General features: G+C 37.0%; 1 protein-coding gene across 1 annotated transcript in view; it reads left to right on the forward strand.

Moving 5' to 3' along the window:
- The window catches only part of USH2A (usherin), a 409459-nt gene that overhangs the window by 261154 nt on the left and 127001 nt on the right, over nucleotides 1-21304 (forward strand). The window contains exons 38-40 of the mRNA XM_013949903.2: nucleotides 2407-2557; nucleotides 2731-2873; nucleotides 11181-11809. Of these exons, the coding sequence (XP_013805357.2) occupies nucleotides 2407-2557; nucleotides 2731-2873; nucleotides 11181-11809 (923 nt within the window). The remainder of the gene's footprint in view (nucleotides 1-2406; nucleotides 2558-2730; nucleotides 2874-11180; nucleotides 11810-21304) is intronic.

Genomic DNA, 21304 nt, shown 5'->3' on the forward strand with positions numbered 1-21304 from the left:
TAACAATGTGAACTTTGGCTTCCTGGCCAAGTTATAGCTCAGCTAATTAGATTCATTTTTAGATTTAGCTTTTCTGCTCTGCAGAATTTCTGTGTCCACTTAAACAATTGATGCATTTTAAGCTTCAGACACAGTTCAATTTTGAATGAAGTAGTACCCTGTTTTGAAGGGATATTAAGTCTTTCCACTTGTATCAGCTTGTGAAAACACTTTAAAACTCTATAATAAAGGTTTTTACAATTATAATGCCATCTTACTTGTGCTGGCAGAGCTTGCATGCTATCAACTTTAGGAATCCCTTTTTAAAGAGATGCCAAAATAGTTCATAATTATCTGCAAGTACTGTACTTTACATCCATAAGATTTAAATCCCCCTATTGCAAGACCTAACGCTAACCTTAGTTGTGTTGTTGCTAAATAGAGCAATGTAAAGTGGAGTAAATGTATGTTCTCCATTTTACTCTGAGTGTGATTTAATTCACATATAGAGGCATTTGATGTGCAGATGTTTGGTGGCTCAGCTGCAGCGATGTAGGGGGCTGTTCCGACTAAATATTCTTCTACCTTGTTCCCTCTGAGCTGAGGCGCTCACAGGTTTTTGATTAGCCTTGAAGGTGCTGGCAACAGATTTGTATGCCACAAATTACCTTAGGCTCAGCCATCTTCTGAATTTGGAAGCAGGAAGTTTAAAAGTTTGCTTGGGACTCACCAGAGTCATTACCTAGGTCTAGGTAGCTGCAATAGAAGGGAGCTTCCAAAGACGGCCAGTCTGGCTAAGGCCCAACAATTTCATGTTGCCTTTTTCATGGTAACAGAGGGAAGGGGGGAGGGAGCAAGGGATGGAGGCTGGAGATCTCATCCCACTTCTTCATGTCTTGAGAAGACAAGGAGAGGTTGCAGGGCTAACAGCCAATTCTCATAAGTAAAAGTCTGGTAGTAACTCAGGGAGCCCAGCAGCCAGCTTTTAGTAAAAACTGTCTTATGAGGACTGGTGGACCTTGAACTTAGAGGAAAAGGAGTAAGAATATCCAGATTGGAGCAAGCCATGTCTTCTCCCTTTCTGCGTAACATGACTTGCAGCTGGAACTGAAGAACTATAAATTTCCCCAGTCATGGGTATGTATAATGAGAGTAATACAGCCAGGTGCTAGTTTATGCCTCTGTGTGTGTATGTATCTCAGCATAAATAAAAGCGTTTGTATATGACTGATGACTGTTTTTTCTTGAGAGTCAGTGCCATCCTTTCATCTTTTTCAGGGAGAGAATGATTCAGACAGTCTCTCACAAAGTCTGTTCCTTCCCCCTTAGTAACACATACATATTCATGTGCTAAATCAAGATTATAAAACTTAGATAAACTACTGTTCACTCATCTGTCCAGATTAGTAAATTTGGCTCTTCGGTGCAGTTCTTCAGTCAGCACACTGTCCTGCAAGTGTACTGAGCCATAGCTTGCCTTACAACTATGCCTTAAGTAGCAGATCTGTGAGACTGGTTTGCAATGTAGAGAAAGAAGACAATAACAGCAACAAAAAAATTTCTGTTGGAATGACCAAAGAAAGGAGCAAAGAGTGACTACTGGACAATGAAAAACAAAAACACTAGACAAGTTTAAATGACAAAGGTAGTAACTTTCCAGTGTTTTAACTTTCTGGAAAAAATTGCAGTGACATACATCACATATAAAAATTTCAGGTTTGTTTATTTCCAGAAAGTTTCTCCAACAGATTTTTTTTTAAGAAAAACATATGAAGCCATAAACTCACAGGTGTGAAACAGCATAGTTCTTTTTACTGCATGCAGTGATATGTGCAGCAGTTAAAGGTCATTGGTAGTATCACTAGTGATAGATTTTGATCTGGAGTTCCTGGGCTTTATAAAAATTAATTTCCTTAACAAAACAGTGGGCTAGAGACTGAGACTTGAATGAATCCATTTTGATTTTTATCAAAAGAATTTTTTTCCTTAAAATTTCTGCTCTTTTTTTAAAAATTATTGTTAATGTATAAGAGTGAGAAGGTATAGGAATGAAAAAAGATCTGATCAATGTTACTCTTTTGGGGAAACATTTCTGTGAGCAGTTCTTTAACTTCTGAGGGTGGCAGAACTGGGCAGTAGGAGAAGTAGATAATATATGAACAGGTGGTAGAGAATATGTTGCTTCTGAATTCCTTTTGGTGTTTGGGGGTTTGCTTTTAGCAAAATGATATTCATGTAACTGTATTGCAAAGATGAAAATAAGGAAATATCATAGCTCAGTAGTGAAAATGTTAAACTAAATGGACCGTGTTAACATTGCTGTTGATCCTGAGGAACATTTTTTCCAGTATATGGAGCATTTTGTTTCCATCCAGCATATGTTCTCCATGGTTTTCTCTGCTCTAATTCATCTGTGTTTTTCGACAGCTCCAGATGGCGTGATGCCTCCAAGGCTTTCATCTGCCACTCCGACCAGTCTTCAGGTTGCCTGGTCTACACCAGTTCGTAACAATGCCCCAGGCTTGCCCAGCTACCGACTCCAGATGAGGCCGAGGCATTCTGCTGGTGACATTCTAGAGTACGCGGACCATAACAAGGCCACTGTAAACTGTTAAGCAAGAGAAATGCTATGATCTCGAATATGGCTCACCTTTAGGGTGGCTGGGTTTGTTTGTAAGACATATAATGTGTTAGTGTTTCTTTCACTGCTGGCATGTTCAGCACTGTAACTTATACTGCTTTTCTTTGCAGGTTGCTTTCCAGCCCTACTGCTTCCTTACAGCACAGGGTCAGAGATCTGCAGCCATACACTGAGTATGAGATGAGAGTGGTTGCTTCCAATGGTTATGGCAATGCTTATAGCAACTGGGCTTCAATGACTACAGCAGAAGACAGTAAGCAGTCCAATTTTATTTAACTCCCTTTAGCAGAAATATAAATAACATTTCAGCTGCCACTGCATATAATTTCTTTTGGTTATCTAGCTTTCTCAGTTACATAGCAATAATGCATTTCCTTCCTGAATATCAAGTATCAGTTATCTGAGATTTTCATTAAACAAGTGCATTTAAATATGTATTTGGGGAATAAGTATCTAATTTCTTTATACTATACCCCTCCATGCATATGTTTTCATATATAGTTAGGTTAAGATATACTTACAGCTTTTTGAATGGTATCCCTTTATATACAAAGACTTGATTCTGATTTCAGACATACCAGAGAAAATAAGATGAAGTTCTTAGTATATGACAGTTGTCTTATTTCTGTGCTGAGACTACCTAAGCTGTACCACACTTGAAAAGAAGTTTTCATTACAACTGATCTGTGCTAATTCAAATTAGTGATTTACAGGTCTAAAATTCAGTTTGTCATTGCCAGGCCCATCATCTTCTTCATTAATATCTCTGTTCTGCATGCTCCACTTATATTTGTTCAACAGTCCTTTAATTTAACATACAGCTGTCAGCATATAGGTACAGCCATTTCAGTTGACAGTCTAGCAATTTGCACCTAGTGTGGTGTTTAAGCAAAAACTGATGACAAAACTGAAACTTACTGTACATGAAGTACATAATATTCAGCTATTTTTTTAGAAACCTAGCTATTACTTTTCTCTTACACTGTAACAGGATACCTAATAACACCCTTTTTGGAAAAAGCTGTTGTTTTCAAATAAAATCTTTGTTGGTCTGTTTTTTATAAATCTGCAGTGACCCGATTGTACTAGATTTTAGAGCAATTGAAATATTTTAAAAAGAGATTTTTCCTGTCACATCTTGTTTAATAAGAGAGCAAGAAATTCTGAGGAGGAAAAGGTGTTTGTTTTTTGTGATAAAAATCCCAAATCCTAACTTCCTGGTTTCATTACTAGCCTACTTGCACTGCATTCACAGCAAAGTGTGTTGTGCTGTTACTCTTTCTTCTATGCTGATATGAGATCTGTATTTGGGACTCTGCATTTAACCTGGTGTTCATAAGCAATTGTTGTAGCAATTATTCAGTGCTGTGATTCAGCTCAGTTTTAGTTCTTTTCCTAAATGGATAGCTGTCAAACTCTTTTTCTGGATGTTTCCTAAAGAAAGTTCCCACAACTGGAATACAGTTTTTGTTTAAAGCTGAGCAAGTGATTCACAACAGAAATTTGTCTGATAAATACAAATGCTTCTATGGATACATTAGCTATGCTTATGAATAAAAGTAAGTTCTGAAGTTGGTCTCTACATACTGGGGACCTGTTATCTACCTGTGAAAATCTTTGTTGAGATTCAATTCCTTTATTGTAATTGTTTTTGGTTTTTGTTTTTTTAATCAAAAATGGATATAATAATACTAAACTTGTTTAATATTAATGGTCTGACTGCAACTAGTCCAACTATTTTGTTGAAACACCAGTGGTTATTTAGCTCTGGTCAGATAATTCAGTGTTGTTTCCTTCTTAGATAGGAGGAGCACAGAAGAATATTTAGAAGGCATCACTCATTAGTAAATGTAAAAATTAATTTTTGTACAAAGTAGTAGATGTAGAATTTTCAAATTTTCTTTTTGGGAATTAGGTACAGGGCGGGAGGCCTGTACAGGATATGCATTCCAATACAGTCCTCCTTGTATATATATATATATATGTAAAAGTTACCTGCTGCATAGAACTTGGATGGCCTTTGTGCACTGGCGTGAAATTTTACCCTCTGCAAAACCTGACTGTATAAATACCTGAAGTCAGTACAGGAGGTAGATATGGCCAAAGAAAATCTAAGAACAAGAGAAAATTAATATAATGCCTCTGCAGAATTTACTCAGTTCAAATATTTTGAGATTAACAATCCCTTTGCCTTTTCAGCTGTGATGCTGCATCTTGTTCCTTAGCTTAAAACAAACTTCTGTATTTCAGTTATAAACTCCATGTCTCCTTGGGGAAAATGATTTTTCCTAAAACATCCTATTCCATTTGTATTGATACCAATAAAGAATATGTGCCGATGTGTGTCTAGTATCCAACAACTCTTGTAATTTACCAACAAAACTTTCCGTGGTGACAGAAGACGCTGGTTTTGGAGTCATTGTGGAGGGCTGCCATCTGTGAAAGGATGTTCAACTCAGTTGCTCAAAACTGGATGATTCACATTGGGTATAAGTGGCATTTCTGTCAAGGCTTCAATATATTTCTTGTAAAACTGCCTATACTGACAGCTTGTTGCAGAACTACACTTAATTCCTGGCCCTGCTAACCAATACACTTTGACTTTTTAAAGTACAATTTGACAGTGGAAATTTCCCATATCTCTTATTCTGGTGAAATATATGTGTGTACCCATGTTCCTATAGAATTTTACACAGTGAATCTATGTCTCTCTTGTTTCACCAAAGCATAAAATATCTGCAGGAATAAAATATATACATGAGTATGTGTATGTGCACATGCACCTGAGAGCAATAGATGTAAATCAACACATCCTGTTTAAAAGTCAACAGAGTATACTAATCCAAGCTGACAATTTCACAATACATTGTCTATCGTACAGGATATTTTATTTATGATGAATATTTAGCAAACTGGGAGGAAATTAGGAAACATTAAGGAAAAATTAGCAAATGCTGCCATAAAAATCAGCTGTATCTGATAATAGAATGTTTTACTATAAAGATTAGTAGGTTTGGGGATTTTTTTTTAATGCAAGAAAACGTACTGGAAAAATTTTTACAGATTTTCAAATATTTACATTTACATGAGCATGATGCTAGTAACTGAGTCAATGCATTTTTTTAAAGTCTAACCTGCCAGTGCCAGATAACAATAATGTACATATCCTATGACTATTTTTAAAACCTGTTCAACATGTGTTAATAAAAGATGTTTGTTCCAGCGATCTTGGTCAGTATAGTATCAGACTATTTGCTGCCAGACAAATACAAACAGCTGATGAATTTCTGGATTAGATTTTGCTTTCAGTAACTTGAGTGTAAATTTAAAGTACTCTGTTGCAATCAATATAATCACCACTGAACTGAGAGATCAGTATATACCATTGAAATGAGAGCAGAATTTCATGTGTTGCATTCAAAAATAAAATAAAATTTTCCAGATATAAAAATTAAGGTATTAAATAAGTTTTCTCCTTTGTCATGGTAAGGCTTTGAACAACCTAGGAAGGAAGCTGCAAAGAAATTGGTTATAGTTTTCTGAAGCTGGTCCTATGCCAGTTGCAGCATTCTTATGGTGTAACTTTAAGGTTGGTAAAATTGTACTGGCTGGCAGGTTTCCACCAGAAGTAATATTTGATGGCAGGGATAGTTCCAAAATCAGAAAGGTACTTTTTCTTTTGTCTAAGAAAATCTATCTTGATTTGAACAAGTTATAAGCTACCAAAAATTGTTACTTTAGAAAAAAGCTTCCCATTCTTGTCTTCTGAATATTGCAGAAACTGTTTGCAGTCCAATGACCTACGTGCACCTTCAATCATCATCCTGTTCTCTTTCAGTTGACTACATTTTATTGCCTTGGGCTAGTGTACACTTCCAGTATGCAGAATTCTTACTGAAGGCCTTTTTAAGTGCGTGGCTTGCACTATTTGAGAGAGAGGGTTTTTGTGACTTGCCTATCAGGCAGACTAATTTTTGTTTTTTTCTTAGATAATGTGATTGCGAGTCCATCTCTCTCATTTATAAAGAGGCTATAGGCCAGTCCCCTGTTTGTTGACAGTAATGTCAAAAGTACACAATACGCAGTGGTGGCTTGAGATCATTACCTGTGGGAGTTGCTAGAGAATACAACCAAGAAAAAGGTAAATGAGATGGTGCAATGTATCAGCTGAGCTATTTCCTGAAGAAATAAGGAAGTATTATTGCTATTGTACAGACTGCTGTTCCGTGCTCCTCTGGCATTCACACCGCAAAGCTTTGGTACCAGGGTGAGGAAGCCTATTCTGTTTAAGTTTCTCTACGTAGTCAATAGAGAGAGACAGATTCCTCCATAGGGCAATTCAGGACAGAGAATAGATGCTGCAATTTTCCTCATCTTTTGGAAGAACTTGCTTCCTCTGCTGATTGTATTGGGTGTCTGAGAAGACCAGTCTCCTAATATAGGCATGTAAGCTAGGTCCATATAATTTAGGCATACGACCTAATCCGTAGTTATTTGATGGGAATCTGGACACCTGTGATCAAGAAAAATAAATGGAAACTGGAGCAAGAGAAGATGAAACCCGCTGAGGTGAAAAAGGGAATAGAAAGTCATGTGAAATATATGGCTGGGTGAATACCAGAAGGAGAGAAGAACAAATTAAACTGAAGTAATATCATGGCACATGATAAATAGTACAAACTGCCCAGACCTGTCTATACATTAGGAATTAGAAGTTTCTTAAATGCTGGGCAGAGGCTCGGGAACCAACATCCTGTCAGAGTAGTAGGGGGCAAAAAATCTTAATACTTTGAAGATGGCTTTCAATACATATTTGAAGGAGTTCATACAGACTGCATGTAATTGTATGAACAGCTTAATGACTTTTGAGTTCTATGATCTGATATGATGAAAGAGTCCTGTTATCCCTTGTGACCAGAGCTACACAACTTGGATTTTCTGCTGGGTACAGTCAGTAGTTTATGAAAGACACTACCTTTTGTTAATATGTATAATTTCATTGCCCATGTTCCTGAAAAGAGTAAATGATTCAAGAATAAAAGGCACAGAATGTCTGTTCTGCTTAGTGAGTGAGTTTCCCTGCAAATCAGGTATTTCTCATTAGCTTTAAAGGGCAGTAATCCAGGTACATGTCTCGGTGTATTAATGAAAGTATAGATTCCTCCAAAATATCTTCTTGAGAGTATATGTCCCTCTGCACCCTGGATCGGTACAATAAGTAAACAAATGTGTGTGGTTCTAGTCAGGGAATTAAAAAAGATTAATGACAATTTTGTACCTTCATTTTAAGTAGAGTCTGAACTTTTGAAGCAGATGAACAAAATAGCCTGCCATAAAAGATAATTTCATTTGCCAAAATTAAACTACCTTCCAGTATTAATACTGTAATGAAATGGTTTGAAATACGAACCAAGAATCTTAAGGAAAAAGATGCCCACAGTTCCCATGTTCAGTAGTTACTTCTATAAACAGTTGCATCCATGTAAAAAGCTTTATGATTTTATTTTCATAATTGTCAGGCTGAGCTCTGTAGCTGTCATACTTAGCAGTCTTTCCTCCAGTGACAACCACATTGACAACATGTTATACTCCACATTGATTTTACAGTTAAGGAGCTGATTGTGATATATAGGGATTTTAAGAATTCAGCTGAGAGGCTGACTTTTACCTTTTATCATTCCATTAAAATTTTATAACCATCTTTTTCATGTCATTTCATCCATGAATTCTTACTTTAGAAAGTGATAGCTACTGCTGTGAGCATAACTTTTCTCATGTTCAGAGCTTTTTATTGTATTAGCAAACTATCCCAATTATAGTTAATACTCATGTTTTACATAATTGTGGTGACCCTTTCAACCAAGCAGTATCGTGCTAGTTGATTTGTGTATAGAATTAGATGATTCTGCTTGCCATTTAAAAAGAAGCTACACTGAATGAGTGTTGGGGACCAGGATTTAATGCTTTCCCATCCAGTGGGGCCAATTAAGCATCTCTCAAATGCCTTGTTTGAATTGAGAGAGTCTTAAAAGTCTCTCTTTTAAAAGGGCAGTAGGGAATGTATGGGAAGGTATGCTAGCTACCAAAATACGCTTTTTTGAGGGAGGGATAGTAGGGGGACCCAAAGTTAAAGTTTGACACTTCCTCCAATACATTACAACAGATTGTCTTTAAGGAATACATCTAAACTCTGTGGGGGTTTGAAGCACAGGTTCAACTAATTATCATGAATGTGTTGCCTATAATGCCAGCAACTTATTCACAGTAGGAATAAAAAGGCTTATCCATCCCCTCTCAACAAATGGCTTGATTGCTGGGGTTTTTTTTTTCCCTTTTCCTCCTGCAGAAGCTCACAGTATGATAGCTCATATATGAGGTATAATTAGATAAAATGCTAGTATGTAGCTCAGTGGTAAATATTATATATTTCAAATTGCTCCGACCCCCCAATTAAACTAGAATTTGATTTTCAAGGTCTTCAGTTCCAAAAGGGATTTTTCTCCTTCCCTCCTATCTGGCAAAATTTTCACTCTAGAGAATACCTAGTTCAGATTTACACCCCCACCCCTCCGTCTCTCAGGCTAAATAATGGGCCAAATTTTGTTCCAGTTTATGACATAATTGGTTTGCCCAAGTATGCATGCAAATAGAATTGGATTGCTCTTTACTGCAGATAATTTTTTTTATTTGTGTATTCAAAGATCTAAATTAATTCTAGAGTGCACAAGCATTAGTATAGAACTCTATCCTTGTTATTACTCTGAGTAGAACAGAATGTCTGATATGGATGAGTTTTATGGAGTTGCTTTGTAATGCATCATATAATGAAAAACACTTTTAATTTTCCAAATTTAAAGGCAAAAAATAAAAAAAGCTTACTATACCAATTTTGCATCACTCTATTTCCACAGACTTCAGTGAAATAATCCTAATTTACCTCTTTCTGTATGTGGGAGGAGAATCAGAAATTCTGACTGCTTCAGCTGTTATTCTAAAATAGAGAAAGAACCATTCTTTGTGCTGGATTTGTTTTCTAAGGTTCCTATTTCTCTCTCTCTCTCTCTCTCTCTTTTTACTTAAAAATTAGCAGGAATTACTTTAATTTCTGGTGAAGTAAATATTTCTTCTTATGGAGATATTGTTCCTTATGGTTTGGACAGCAATAGCACTTCACTAGGAATTCAATGATAGTGTTGTTAATTATTGTGGAATTCAGCATATGCTTTGATATGTGTCATGGAGTCTTAGCATACACACAGTCACTGATGAATTTTAAATTTTCAACCCTTGATATTTGAAACTTACCTCCCTAAAACCGCCAAACCTAAAGCTATTTTAAACAATTACTAAATCCAAGTATATCTTTTTTTAAGATTTCAATAAAATGTAATGTTCACAGAAAAATCTCATAAATGTCAAAATTGCTATGGGCAGAATAGGGAGAATATAGTATTTTCTTGATCTGCTGTAGCAATTTATAGATTTCAGGACGTGGTTTATAAGAATGCTAAATGTTCTGGAATTACAGCTGTTACTGATCAGTGATTGAGCCAGATTTGTGTTATTGCACCATGTTCTTGCTTGTACCTAGAGAGCAGTAAAGCCTCAATATAATAAAAAGCACCTGCATTTTAAATGAAATTTCAATTGAAAAACTTAACAGCCCTTCAAATTGCAGAATTTAACGCAGCCCAGTAAAGCTTAAATAACACTTTGCCTCCACAGGCTGAGGGTTTTGCATTCAAGGTGACTTGATTGTGTCGCATGGTGAAATTATTTACAATTAAGGAATTTCTCTGGAGGGCTGCAGAGTATTTGCTGTTCCACAACACCTATGCAGGCATATGGTCGGTCTTTTTCAGTATTCATAGAAGCTCCTGAACCTTTATGATAATTGAATCAGTTAGAGTGCTGAGTGGAGCAAGCATAAAACCTGTTAACCTAAAGGTCAGATCTGTGCATTGTTTATTTATCAGTAGGTGAAAGAGCTAAATCGGCAGCTTCTGTCACAGTCACAGTAAAAAATCACCTATAATATTAACAGGGAGTAGATAAATTGCAAAAAATGGATTAGAATTATAAACAGAATGAAGTAAAATATTGAATATATAATGCGAGATGCAATAGGGGCTTACTGAGCTGCAAAATACTTTGTTATGATTGTGCCGTTGGTTGCAATTTGTAGCTAGTGCTCTAGAAAAATGTCAACAAAAGCTAGAACTGCAGTTCTATATTGATACTTACCCTTACGCTTTCTCCACATGCTAATGGCATCAGTAGGACACTACTGAGACACATGAGGAAAAAAGACGCAGAGAAAGAGGAAGGAAGGAAGGTTGGGAGTAGGGAAGGTGTGCCTAAAGAGCAGCTTGCCTTTGAGAAGATAGCCATATTCATCCCTTAAATAGCTGGGCCTACAGTTTGTGAGGAAATAGGCTGTTTGGTAGATTTGAACTTCTTTTGTCATTTTGAAACTCTTTTGATAGGTACCATCTGCTTATGCTAACTTTTACAAATCACAGAACTTTAGTAAATTTCCTTTTCTTTTTTTCTGTTACAGAGCCTGGACCTATAGATCCGCCACTTCTGTTGAATGTCACATCAAGGGCAGCAAGCATCATTTGGCAGCATCCTTTAAAGCAAAATGGCATTATCACTCATTATAATATTTACCAAAATGGCCAACTGCATGCTACAGTGCTAGGAACTAGGTCTAATTGCACTGTACAAGACTTGCATCCTTACACTGTCTATGTATTTCAGGTAGAAGGATGCACCTCTAAAGGATGCTCTCTTTCACCCAAGACCCCAGAAATACGGACTCCTCCAGATGCACCTGAAGGTATTTCTGCCCCAGAGCTGTATTCTGATACACCAACATCTGTGGTCATATCATGGCAGCAACCTGCTCGTCCAAATGGTTTGGTGGAAAACCTTACAATAGAAAGGAGAGTTAAAGGTACAGAACAAATATCAACTCTGGTGACTCTCCCTCTCAGTCATTCTATGAGCTATATTGACCAGAGTAGTGCTCTGAGCCCTTGGCAGAAATTTGAGTACAGAATACTGATGAGTACTCTTCATGGAGGCACTAACAGCAGTATGTGGTCAGAAGTTACCACTAGACCATCAAGACCTGCTGGTGTCCTGCCACCTGATGCAGAAGTGTTGGGACCGCATTCGATCAAGGTAGGAAAAAATTTTATTGCCTTATGGCTTTTACAGTTTTTTCTTGTAGCTACTGTGTATTTAAGAGAGACATCTACTAGCTGAGCCAACAGATTTCATTGCTGCAGGGGTAGTTAAATAATTAGTGTCTGTCCTTTGGCTCAAAACCATTAGCTTCCTTTCCAGTTTTTCTTTACACCAGCCTCTTGGCATTATACTCCACTTCATTTTTTTCCTTATGCACCTGACATATTTTGAATATTACACTTGAATGTTTACTTTTAACTTCCTAATCAGATCAGAAAATGAACTACTACCTTCCCCCAAATTTGAAGACTTCATTAAAATGCTAAGAAGTAACAAGAATTTTTATGTAATTAAAACTTTTATATAATTAACAGATTTTTTTAATAGCTAATGAGGGAAAAATAGCATTTTGATTCTCCTGATTTAGGAAAGAATAATCTTACAGGACTACCTAGGAAGTTTTCAATTATTCACATCGTTCTGTTGGGAATGAACTCTAGAGGACAGGATAACTACCATTGTTTTGGCTTGCATACAAACTTCATTCGAGGGAAATTAGTGTAACCAAACAAGAGGGATTTTTGTAGCTTAGAAGCCTCTTTTGTGTAAATACACACATGCTTCCATGGATTCAGTCTTGTACTAATGCCAAAAGTATTGGTACAGTAACTTGCTCACCAGAGCACAAAACAAAGGACATTTGCATAAGATTGAAGTTCATCTGTTAGATTTATTATTTTTGGTATACACTGTATTTTCAAAAGGTAAACATAAAGTGGTGTTACCAATGCAGTCTAAATAGTCTGAGGATATGAATTTAAGCAGTAAACCAATGCTGTTTTTTTTTCGTTCGTTCACACACAATTTTAAGCTATGACAAAAGCTATTCACCATTAGATAAAAAATTCTTGAGTTCTTTAAATTATGTTTTAATATCTGAGGTATTGCATGTTACCTCCACATTGATAGCAAATGAGCCTAGAATGCGTACAATGCTCCCTGTAAGAATTAATAATGATCGACCACTAGTAATTGTGATGAATTACCACAGTGCTTCTTACAGGTTTGGGCTATCCACTTTCCACTCTATGTCTTTGTAGATATATCTTAATATCCACGACAATTTACAGTAAGACTTTTTTTACGGATTTACCAAGAGAATTAATAGTGAGTAAACAGTGGCCCTAGTTCAATGATGTGCTTACACACGTATCCACATTTTATTACATGAGCTTTTACACATTGGCTTCAACTCTATTTGAGCACAAAAAAGAAGTCACTGCAACCTTTAATGCTTCAGTTAATGTGATAATGGCATAATAATTTTATACCTTACCTATATTTTTTCTTTCTTTCTCCAAGTGCAGTCAACACTCAATCCCAATTTTAAAAAGCCAATGAGTTATTAGAGGTCTTGTCATTCTTTACTGGATGTCTTTCTTGAGATCAGAGGTGTGGGCTTGGTCGTAATTTTATTGCCTCTTCCTCTGCTCCAAACTTAAGGAATCTACCCATGCTGAAAGTCAGTTTGATCATTTCTTTCTTCTGTGACCAGAAATCTGGCAGTGCAGTTTTCATTCGGTAATAATTCAATTTCAGTATAACAATGCTTTTTCCTTTTTTTTTTCTTTTTCTTTTTTTAAGATTTTGCCATCTCACCAAAGAGTACAAATGCTTTGTTTTTTCTTCTCCAGTCTATCATTAACATTAAAAGCCCTTAAATGTCTACATTGTATGACCCTCCTGAATGAGTGGTGGTCATATTTTGTGTCACTGCTGCTCTTGCAGTCTCAGGCTTGTTTTTTCTACCTGGAGACATTGTCGATTTGGTCTGTTAAGACTAATTTCTGACAAAGATGCTGAAGTTGGGATGTATTTTTTACCATGGCTCAGTTTTTCTGTTCATTTTTCTTGATTTCCAATATTTAGGTTAAAATTTTAAAAGTAATTAGAGGTGGCAGCATTTAATTGAGAAAAGTGGCTTATGTGTGTGCCTTTCCAAATATACTCTCATCTGAATGTCTGTCCTGTAGTAAAAATTCCCTCCTCAGTGTACTGAGTATTGGTATCCTTTGCCAGTACCGACATAAATTCTTCTAGTTATCTAGTATTTTATTTTACCTAGTTTTGCTTAATTTAATAGCTATCATAATATCTGGGATGTAGGCCTCCCCCCACCACCAAATGCCATAAATGTCTGATGAGATGAGAATACTTTGCACAGTTCCTGCGTTTAGGATATTCCATAGCTGTAACAATATCCTACTTCTGATTTCTAAGGTTCTAAGAGTCCTTAAAAATCTTAAGAGTTCCTTTGCTTGCCAAGAACAGGAAACAATTAGCTTTTTATTCCCTTTTTTTTTTTTAATGTCTTCAAAGAATTGAAACAAAGTTATAGGTGCAGTAGAGCTCATTGTACTATATAGTTGAAGAGATTATGGATGAGACCTTCTGCATCTAGCAGATTATTCGCCTTCTGCTTGTTCGCAGATGGGAGCACCAGAGGAAGTGACTGGAATTTCATCTTACCGCTGGCTTTCTTACAAACCTGCCAGTTAGATTAGTTTACTAGTGGTGGAGTTGTTTCCTTCTCTTAAATTTTATGGCAAGTTCACATCAGAGTAGTAAGACTCTGAAACCACCCAGTGGGCATTGCTGTGGCACTGAAGCTGGGTTGTGGTCTGCGTGACTGTCCTGTGGTAGGAAAACACAAGAAGAACAAAGTAGCACCTGCTTTCAAACCTTTGCCTGTTTTGCCCTGCTCTTTCATAAGTAGGGGGATCTACAAAGCACCTGTGTGCCCTCTCCTCAGAACTATGTTAGCTTCACAGCCAGAACAACTGTGAAGTTTTGTGCAGCGATTGTCCCTTAATAATTGAAGAGTTTTTCTGTGTGGAAATAGAATGAATCTGATCTGGGATGCTTTACACTGGTGCCTTTAAGCTCCGATTAGAGTCCCAGCAAGGCATGCTTTCCCTCTTGAGTAGATCAAGCCTACCACACTTTCAGTGGATATAGTGTTTACGTAGTGCACTAATCAAATTTGTGAAATCTGCTCGTGCTGTACAACATTCTCGTCATATTCAGTATCTACAATGGTAACTTAGATAGAGAATGGAAAATAAGCAATCTTTTCAGGAGTGAGCCAGCATGAGATTTTAATTACCTCTTGCCCTAGAGAGAGCTGTCCTTCCAGGTTGGAGCTGAAAGTATTGGAAGGGCACTGTGGGAAAGATTAGTGAGAGGCTCCTTTTACCAAGCCAGGGATGCAAATCAATAGAGGCTTTCAGTTGTCAGTGCAACCAATCCCTAAACCATGAGCACAAATATTTACTTATACTGAAAACAGAGAGAATTTATAATAAAAGAGAAACATATTTCCATTCCTTTATTTAGTCATAGAATCAATGTAAATGATTTGGGAATGTGAAGAATTCAAAGCGCTCCAGTATAGTACTCACTTGAGTATACATCTTATTTTCATAGACCAAAGCTTTCACTCTTCAAGGAGGAAAATATCAGCACAGCAGGTCACTGTCTTGGCATAAATGTTTCTGATGTATATGTGCTCCTTTTACATTTAATTTTAATCAGAATGGAATGATATCTCTCAATAACATTTAGCTTGCTTTTTTTGTGCAACAGAAAGTGTAAAGCTGTTGATAATTTTTAAAGTACCCATTTCTGTGACACCTGCATGATATTTTTTAATATTTGCTGAATTGATAATGTTCATGGTAGCAGAGTATACTGCGCAATAAACTGCTTTTGTGGCTGATTAAATGCCAAAGTGAAGTGGAGGTATTCAGCAACTGCAAAAGCCGTTTATTTAGTATATGCCAATGCCATGAAAATTATTCCTGTTACACAAGATTTGCTATACCCTAATGCACAGAAGTATAAAAGAAATTGTTTCCTTTTCTTGTGAGGGTTGCAATTGCTATGCTGCTTCAATCTCACACTTCACACTGATATGGCATTCGGGAAAGTAGCTAGGTTGAATAGCTTGAGAAAGAGGCTGGTTTACACAGTGAATAATTATTTAAAGGAGTTCTTTGTGCAGGAAAAGCATTATGTGACAGAGTATGCTGAGCTAAATTAACCAGTATGTAAATTCTCCAACTTTGGCCATTTAGCTTTAAATAGGAAGACTTCCCTTTCAGTACTGCTGTTCTCCGCTGAGGGCTTCAGCCTGGGGAAGACAGCTGTAATCTTGATTATTGGCTTAACTGGAGACTTGCTGATAGTGGCTTCTGTGACACTGAGCGAGTTTGGGGGGGGTGTGTTGCCTTCATTGTTCTCCCTTGCCGATCATTGCCAGCAACTGAACTGCTGATAGAGAAGAAGTTGCAGCCATTTTCTGTCGTTCTTTGCAAAACTTTTTTCTCAAGACAGTTGGTGTGAGCTGTACTTATTGTTATGACAAGGGGAAAGGAAAATTTTCCTTTGTGGTGCTCAGATAGGTGATAAGAGAATGGTTTCGTCCTGGTTGGGCAGTACCTTATTGGAACATAGTCCTTGTTGTCAGGCTATCCTTTCGTGGTAACTTCAGTTATAGAAATTCCCTGCGATTAGATTCAAAATGAGAAAAATAAAAACTTATTTAGATTTCATTGACTTTTCCCATAAGGTATCTGTTAGCTATACTGTCTGTTAAAAATATTTTTTTTCCTTTCGCAGTGGTAGTTCTGTAGCACCCAACTGTCATTCTCCTAATTTCTTTTTTTGCATATGGATTTCATATCATATCATTCATTTTGCATGGCTAATTTGCTTTTCCTAACTGTTTCCTCATGATTTCTCTGACTGAGGAAGGATTCTAGACTTTTCAGTTCATTGTTTCATTCTTGTTTATTTTTTCCCTCAGAGATGGCAATTTCTTAATTTACAGTTCACCTGCCATACTTTTCTTTGTATTAGAAGAAGCTGCAGCAGACAAAGATGGTATTCTACCCTACAGTCTGAGCAACGTCTTAAGTTTGCTGTGTGCAGGATATTCAAGGGTTTCAGCCTGCATCCTGTCTTTGCAGAAGATCTATCATTTATTGCTGTAGAGTGATAAACTGCTCTAGTGGCTGTTTCTCAAATTTGGCTACTAAATTGCATGTGCAGCTGAGCAAACAAAAATAAACAAGGCTAAATTTTAATGTTTAACTCCTGTTCTTCATTAGCGCAGAAGTTGGACGGTGGACTGCTAAATACCTGTTATTCAGTAAACTGGCTGCAACTAAAAGATCCAAGGGAAAGATTTCAGTTGTATGGAATGGATATCATTCATACATTTAAACCAATTATGAAATACCTGCAGTTGCAGTTTGAGTATCATCAGTGAGAAGGAAGGTATATTCTCTATCTGTTTTCTACTTCCCATGGAATTACATTTATGGACATATGTCCTGGAGTTTTGTCTCACACATTAATGTTTACTATTCTGTGAAGTTACTGCTGACTGATATGATATTATTGAATGATTTTATAATAATTCTGTGCTCACTTAAATCAGTGATTCACAGAGAGGTGATTCTTTAGTGTTTTATCTCTGCAGATCACTCGGTGGTAAAAACTGTGGTTATTATGACCCTTCTTCTCTCTCTGGTTAAAACCTGCTGTGTTTTGGTATTTTTTTCCCAAAATGCTTCAGACCATAGTGGCCTGAGAAGAACATTGTGAGAATGTGAACCACCCTGATATCTAGGCCTTGTGTGTTAAAGGGAGATCCGATAAGGCCACCTAGCAGCTTCATGATGGGGAGAAAAAAAAGTATGGATTTTATTCACCACTGTATTTGTTCCAGCTTTTATGCAGGTATGGCTGGTGCATTGGGGAAGTTGTTTAGGAGCAATCAATCCTTGTGTGAAGATTGCCTTGTAATGCTGCTAAGGTCAGTGAGACCTTGGTTTATTTGCCACTTAACTGCTGCTTGAGCGAGTTAGGATACTCCAGCACCCATAGGAACAACCTTAACTTGCACACCTGAGGTTTTCTGCATTTTAGGATTGTGATTTCTTGCACAGCTTGCTCATTTGGTGCAGGTCATACAGTGGGGTGAACTAATCAGAGTTTCATCAGCATATCACCTTGCATTTAATATAGCTTAAAAACTTTACTATGGAGGGTATTTAGGATCATAAAGAAATTTCTTTCTGTTTTTCTACTACTCAAACCAAGCACTTCCTGAAGTTTTTGTAGTAACAATCTATTACTGCAAACTTGATCTAACAGTTCTGTGGATAGTATGTGGTGAAGTTGGATATAATTCATGTGTGGAATGAATAAGAATAATTATCATTGACCTCTGTCAGGATTTGCTTTTCTGGTGTGATGTTGGCTCCTGACTGAATTCCAGTATAATTTCTGTTAAGACAGATAAGAACTCATGAGGAAATTCATCTCCCAACTACTTTTTTTTTTTTTTTTTTTTTGGCAGAGTACTATAGTCCAGTGGCTAGAATGCAGAATTAGGGTAGCAGGTCTTTGTTTTCAGTTTTGCTTCTTTCTGATATGTGTCTTAGTCTGGGATTTAGTCTATTCATCTATAAAACTGAATAATAATACTTGCAATTTGAGACTTACAACGTGCTTTGAGACCAACAGTGAAAAGCTCTCAGTAGTGTGTTTATCCTGTTTGTAGATATTACAAGCAGTAGCTAGGAGAAATGAGGATAAAGTGAAGCCAGACATGCTGATTTAAAAGCAAACTGTTGAAGCCAGGCCTGAACTGGTAAAATGGTGAACCGTGTGCCAATGCCTCTCTTATCAGAGCTCAGAATTTGCAGGGTTCCAACTGCTGTCAAAAAGAAAAGATTTCCAAGGTTATAACTGTTTAATGAGGGGAAAATGGCTAATTTCTGTCTCTTTAAATTTTGTGGTGAAGAAAATAAGGTGCTTTGATCTTTAAATGACAGCTTCCAGAGTCATTACATTGAATCAGTTAATCTCTCCCAGTAGTTACCTTATTCTGTCTTCCTCATGGGCATCCTCTTTCATGGTCTCAATGCTGAGCTTCAAATCAATGAACAAACTGTTACTGCTTCCAACACAGCCTGTCTACTGAGCTTTTCTGCTTTCATGCGTTGCCAAGCTCTGACCTCAAACCCTGGCACAATAAAGTGGAGAAGAGGTCCAGCAGCGCGATGTGTGTGTTAACCAGGCTGGCTCCACCATCTTCATTTACACTGTACTAGTCGGGCAGTCCCTTGCCCTTGACCTGTCACTGAAGTGTAGAGGCTACAGCCTTCCTTCCCTAACAGAGGGGCCTTGTCAGCGACTGCATGTCCTGTCATTCCCAGGTGACATTTGTGATTCAAAGCAGGTCAAGTGATCAGTGCTGAGAGTATCCTTTATATCCCATATCCCATCTAATTTTAAAAATATTAACCAAATTACACTATCTTGATATGAGATATCCGTGCCTAGCAAGAAATGAGTTGCATTTCTGTGTTATTGTGCTGCTGCCTGAATAGTCTTTTTGTTCAGTCTGGTTTTCATTTTTCTTAAAAAAAAAAAAAAAAAAAAAGAGAGAGAGAGAGAGAGAGAAATTTCCTAGTATAAACCCCATAGAGCATGTATGTTATGTACAGTATGAAGTGAAGTATGAAGTATGTTGTTGACTAATGCACAGCAATTGTCATGAAGTAACATCTGGGAGTTTTTTCCAAGCTTTGCCATATAGTGCACACTCTGTATAAGACTGACAAGCTGAGGTTCTGGAGAAGTGCCTGTTCTTCTGCATATGTATTTAATCTGTTCCCTTCTGTAAGGAGCTACAGGATATAGCAAGTGTTGAGCAAGTTCTATTAAGTAATTTTGTGCTGTTAGACATAAAAGTTATGTAATGTAATTCAAAAATAACTCCCCTTCCAGGAAATAAAACAAAATTTGGTGTAAGGTGAACATTTTTAGACAATTTTCTTTTTTAAAAGTATAGTGCCAGCAATGTTCCAAAGCATTTGACATATACATATAGTTCATTTATTGAACTATAGCTATATATAGAACATTAGTCCCTTTATTAGAAGCCCCCCTGCATTAAGCAACAAATAGGAGGTTTTTTTTCATTGATAAGTAATGACAGATTTATTGCATTAATATTTCAAAGAAAGACCTAGAGTATATTGTGTTTACTCACACTTCATTGAGGCTGAACTGTGTGGCAGGTGCTACACCTCAAAAAAGAACAATGTAATCATGTTTGAAGAAATGCATGTTTTGCTGTAGTGTGTTAGACCAGTGGTCCCTAAAGCCTTCTGTGCTTCTTCAGCAACTTCCAAGGTGTGTCCCTGAAAAGAAAAGTGAGCCGTGTGCATTCCCCTCTTTGTGAGGGTGGTGCCTCCAGTCAGGGTGTGCAGCATGGAAGCAACAAAAAGCTTTGGTTCTGAAAATAGTATCTGAAATTCAGTAGTCTGATGCTTTCCACCTGCATTTAAAAACAAATTTTTCTATTGTCCACTTTAACATCCATCCTTCTATGCTGCTTAAACCTGGGACTGGTTTGTACAAACTACTTCAGAATGAAAGTTTCACTCAATGTGTGTGAGAGATGCAGAATTGGTTCCTGCCTTCTGTGCGATTTTGCATTGCTTTATTAATCATATTTTCTTTATTTGCTTGATCATGAGTTGGGGCTAGAAGTAACAGAAATCTGAATACAGCATTTGATAATTAGCCAGAGCTAAGCCCTTCCTATGTGGGTACCAATAATCTTGTTTGTGCTGTCTTTACTCAAGATCACCCTGTTTTTAATTCTCTGTTTAATAGTATTCCAGATTCTGTTATCAAACTCCTTCAGCTTTCTCCAGTACTTTGCTGCCAGGTTTCTTATGAGTCTGAAGGCCTAAGAGGTTCTTCTGTACCTAAGATATAACATTTCCTAATCCCCAAGGGTCCTTCAAAAATCATTTTATAAATCAAGCTTCTATGTTTCCAAGGCTATGTGCAACTGTTCATATACCTTCTTAAAGACACTCACTTTGGAGACTTGAGAGAATTAAGCAAAAAGTTCAACTTAAAGTATTACTGTTTAACACTTCATTGTTATCTTTATTTTATTCTGCACATATCTTCAGCTAGATGTTCTCTGCTTCTGTGTTCTTTGCAATCTTGGATTCAGTCCTTAATTATGCCAGGCCTGGGAGGAAAAGAGGCAACAACTGTTATATATGAGTGGGTCAATAGCAAGGAAAGCAGTCACAGTGGTGAGCAAAGCAAAGCTACTGTACTTCCCACCCTGAGAGTTGTAGAGGAAGGAGGATTAACAGATGCAGTTAGCCAGCTTTATGAAACATTGACATTCTTAATACAGTTACATTTCCTCTTTGTGTCAGTCTGAAGTTCCCCCCTTTGTGATGCAGTGGTAAAAAAGCCTTAAAAAAAGATTGAGAACATCCTTGTGGTTTAGGGAACAATGATTTGGGTGTGATTCCTCACTGGATTTGGTAAGAATGAATAAATAGAATAATGTACATTAAAAAAGCCAGAAAAATTAATTTG

This window comes from Apteryx mantelli, chromosome 3, assembly GCF_036417845.1.
Source record: "Apteryx mantelli isolate bAptMan1 chromosome 3, bAptMan1.hap1, whole genome shotgun sequence".
In the NCBI taxonomy this organism is placed as follows: domain Eukaryota; kingdom Metazoa; phylum Chordata; class Aves; order Apterygiformes; family Apterygidae; genus Apteryx; species Apteryx mantelli.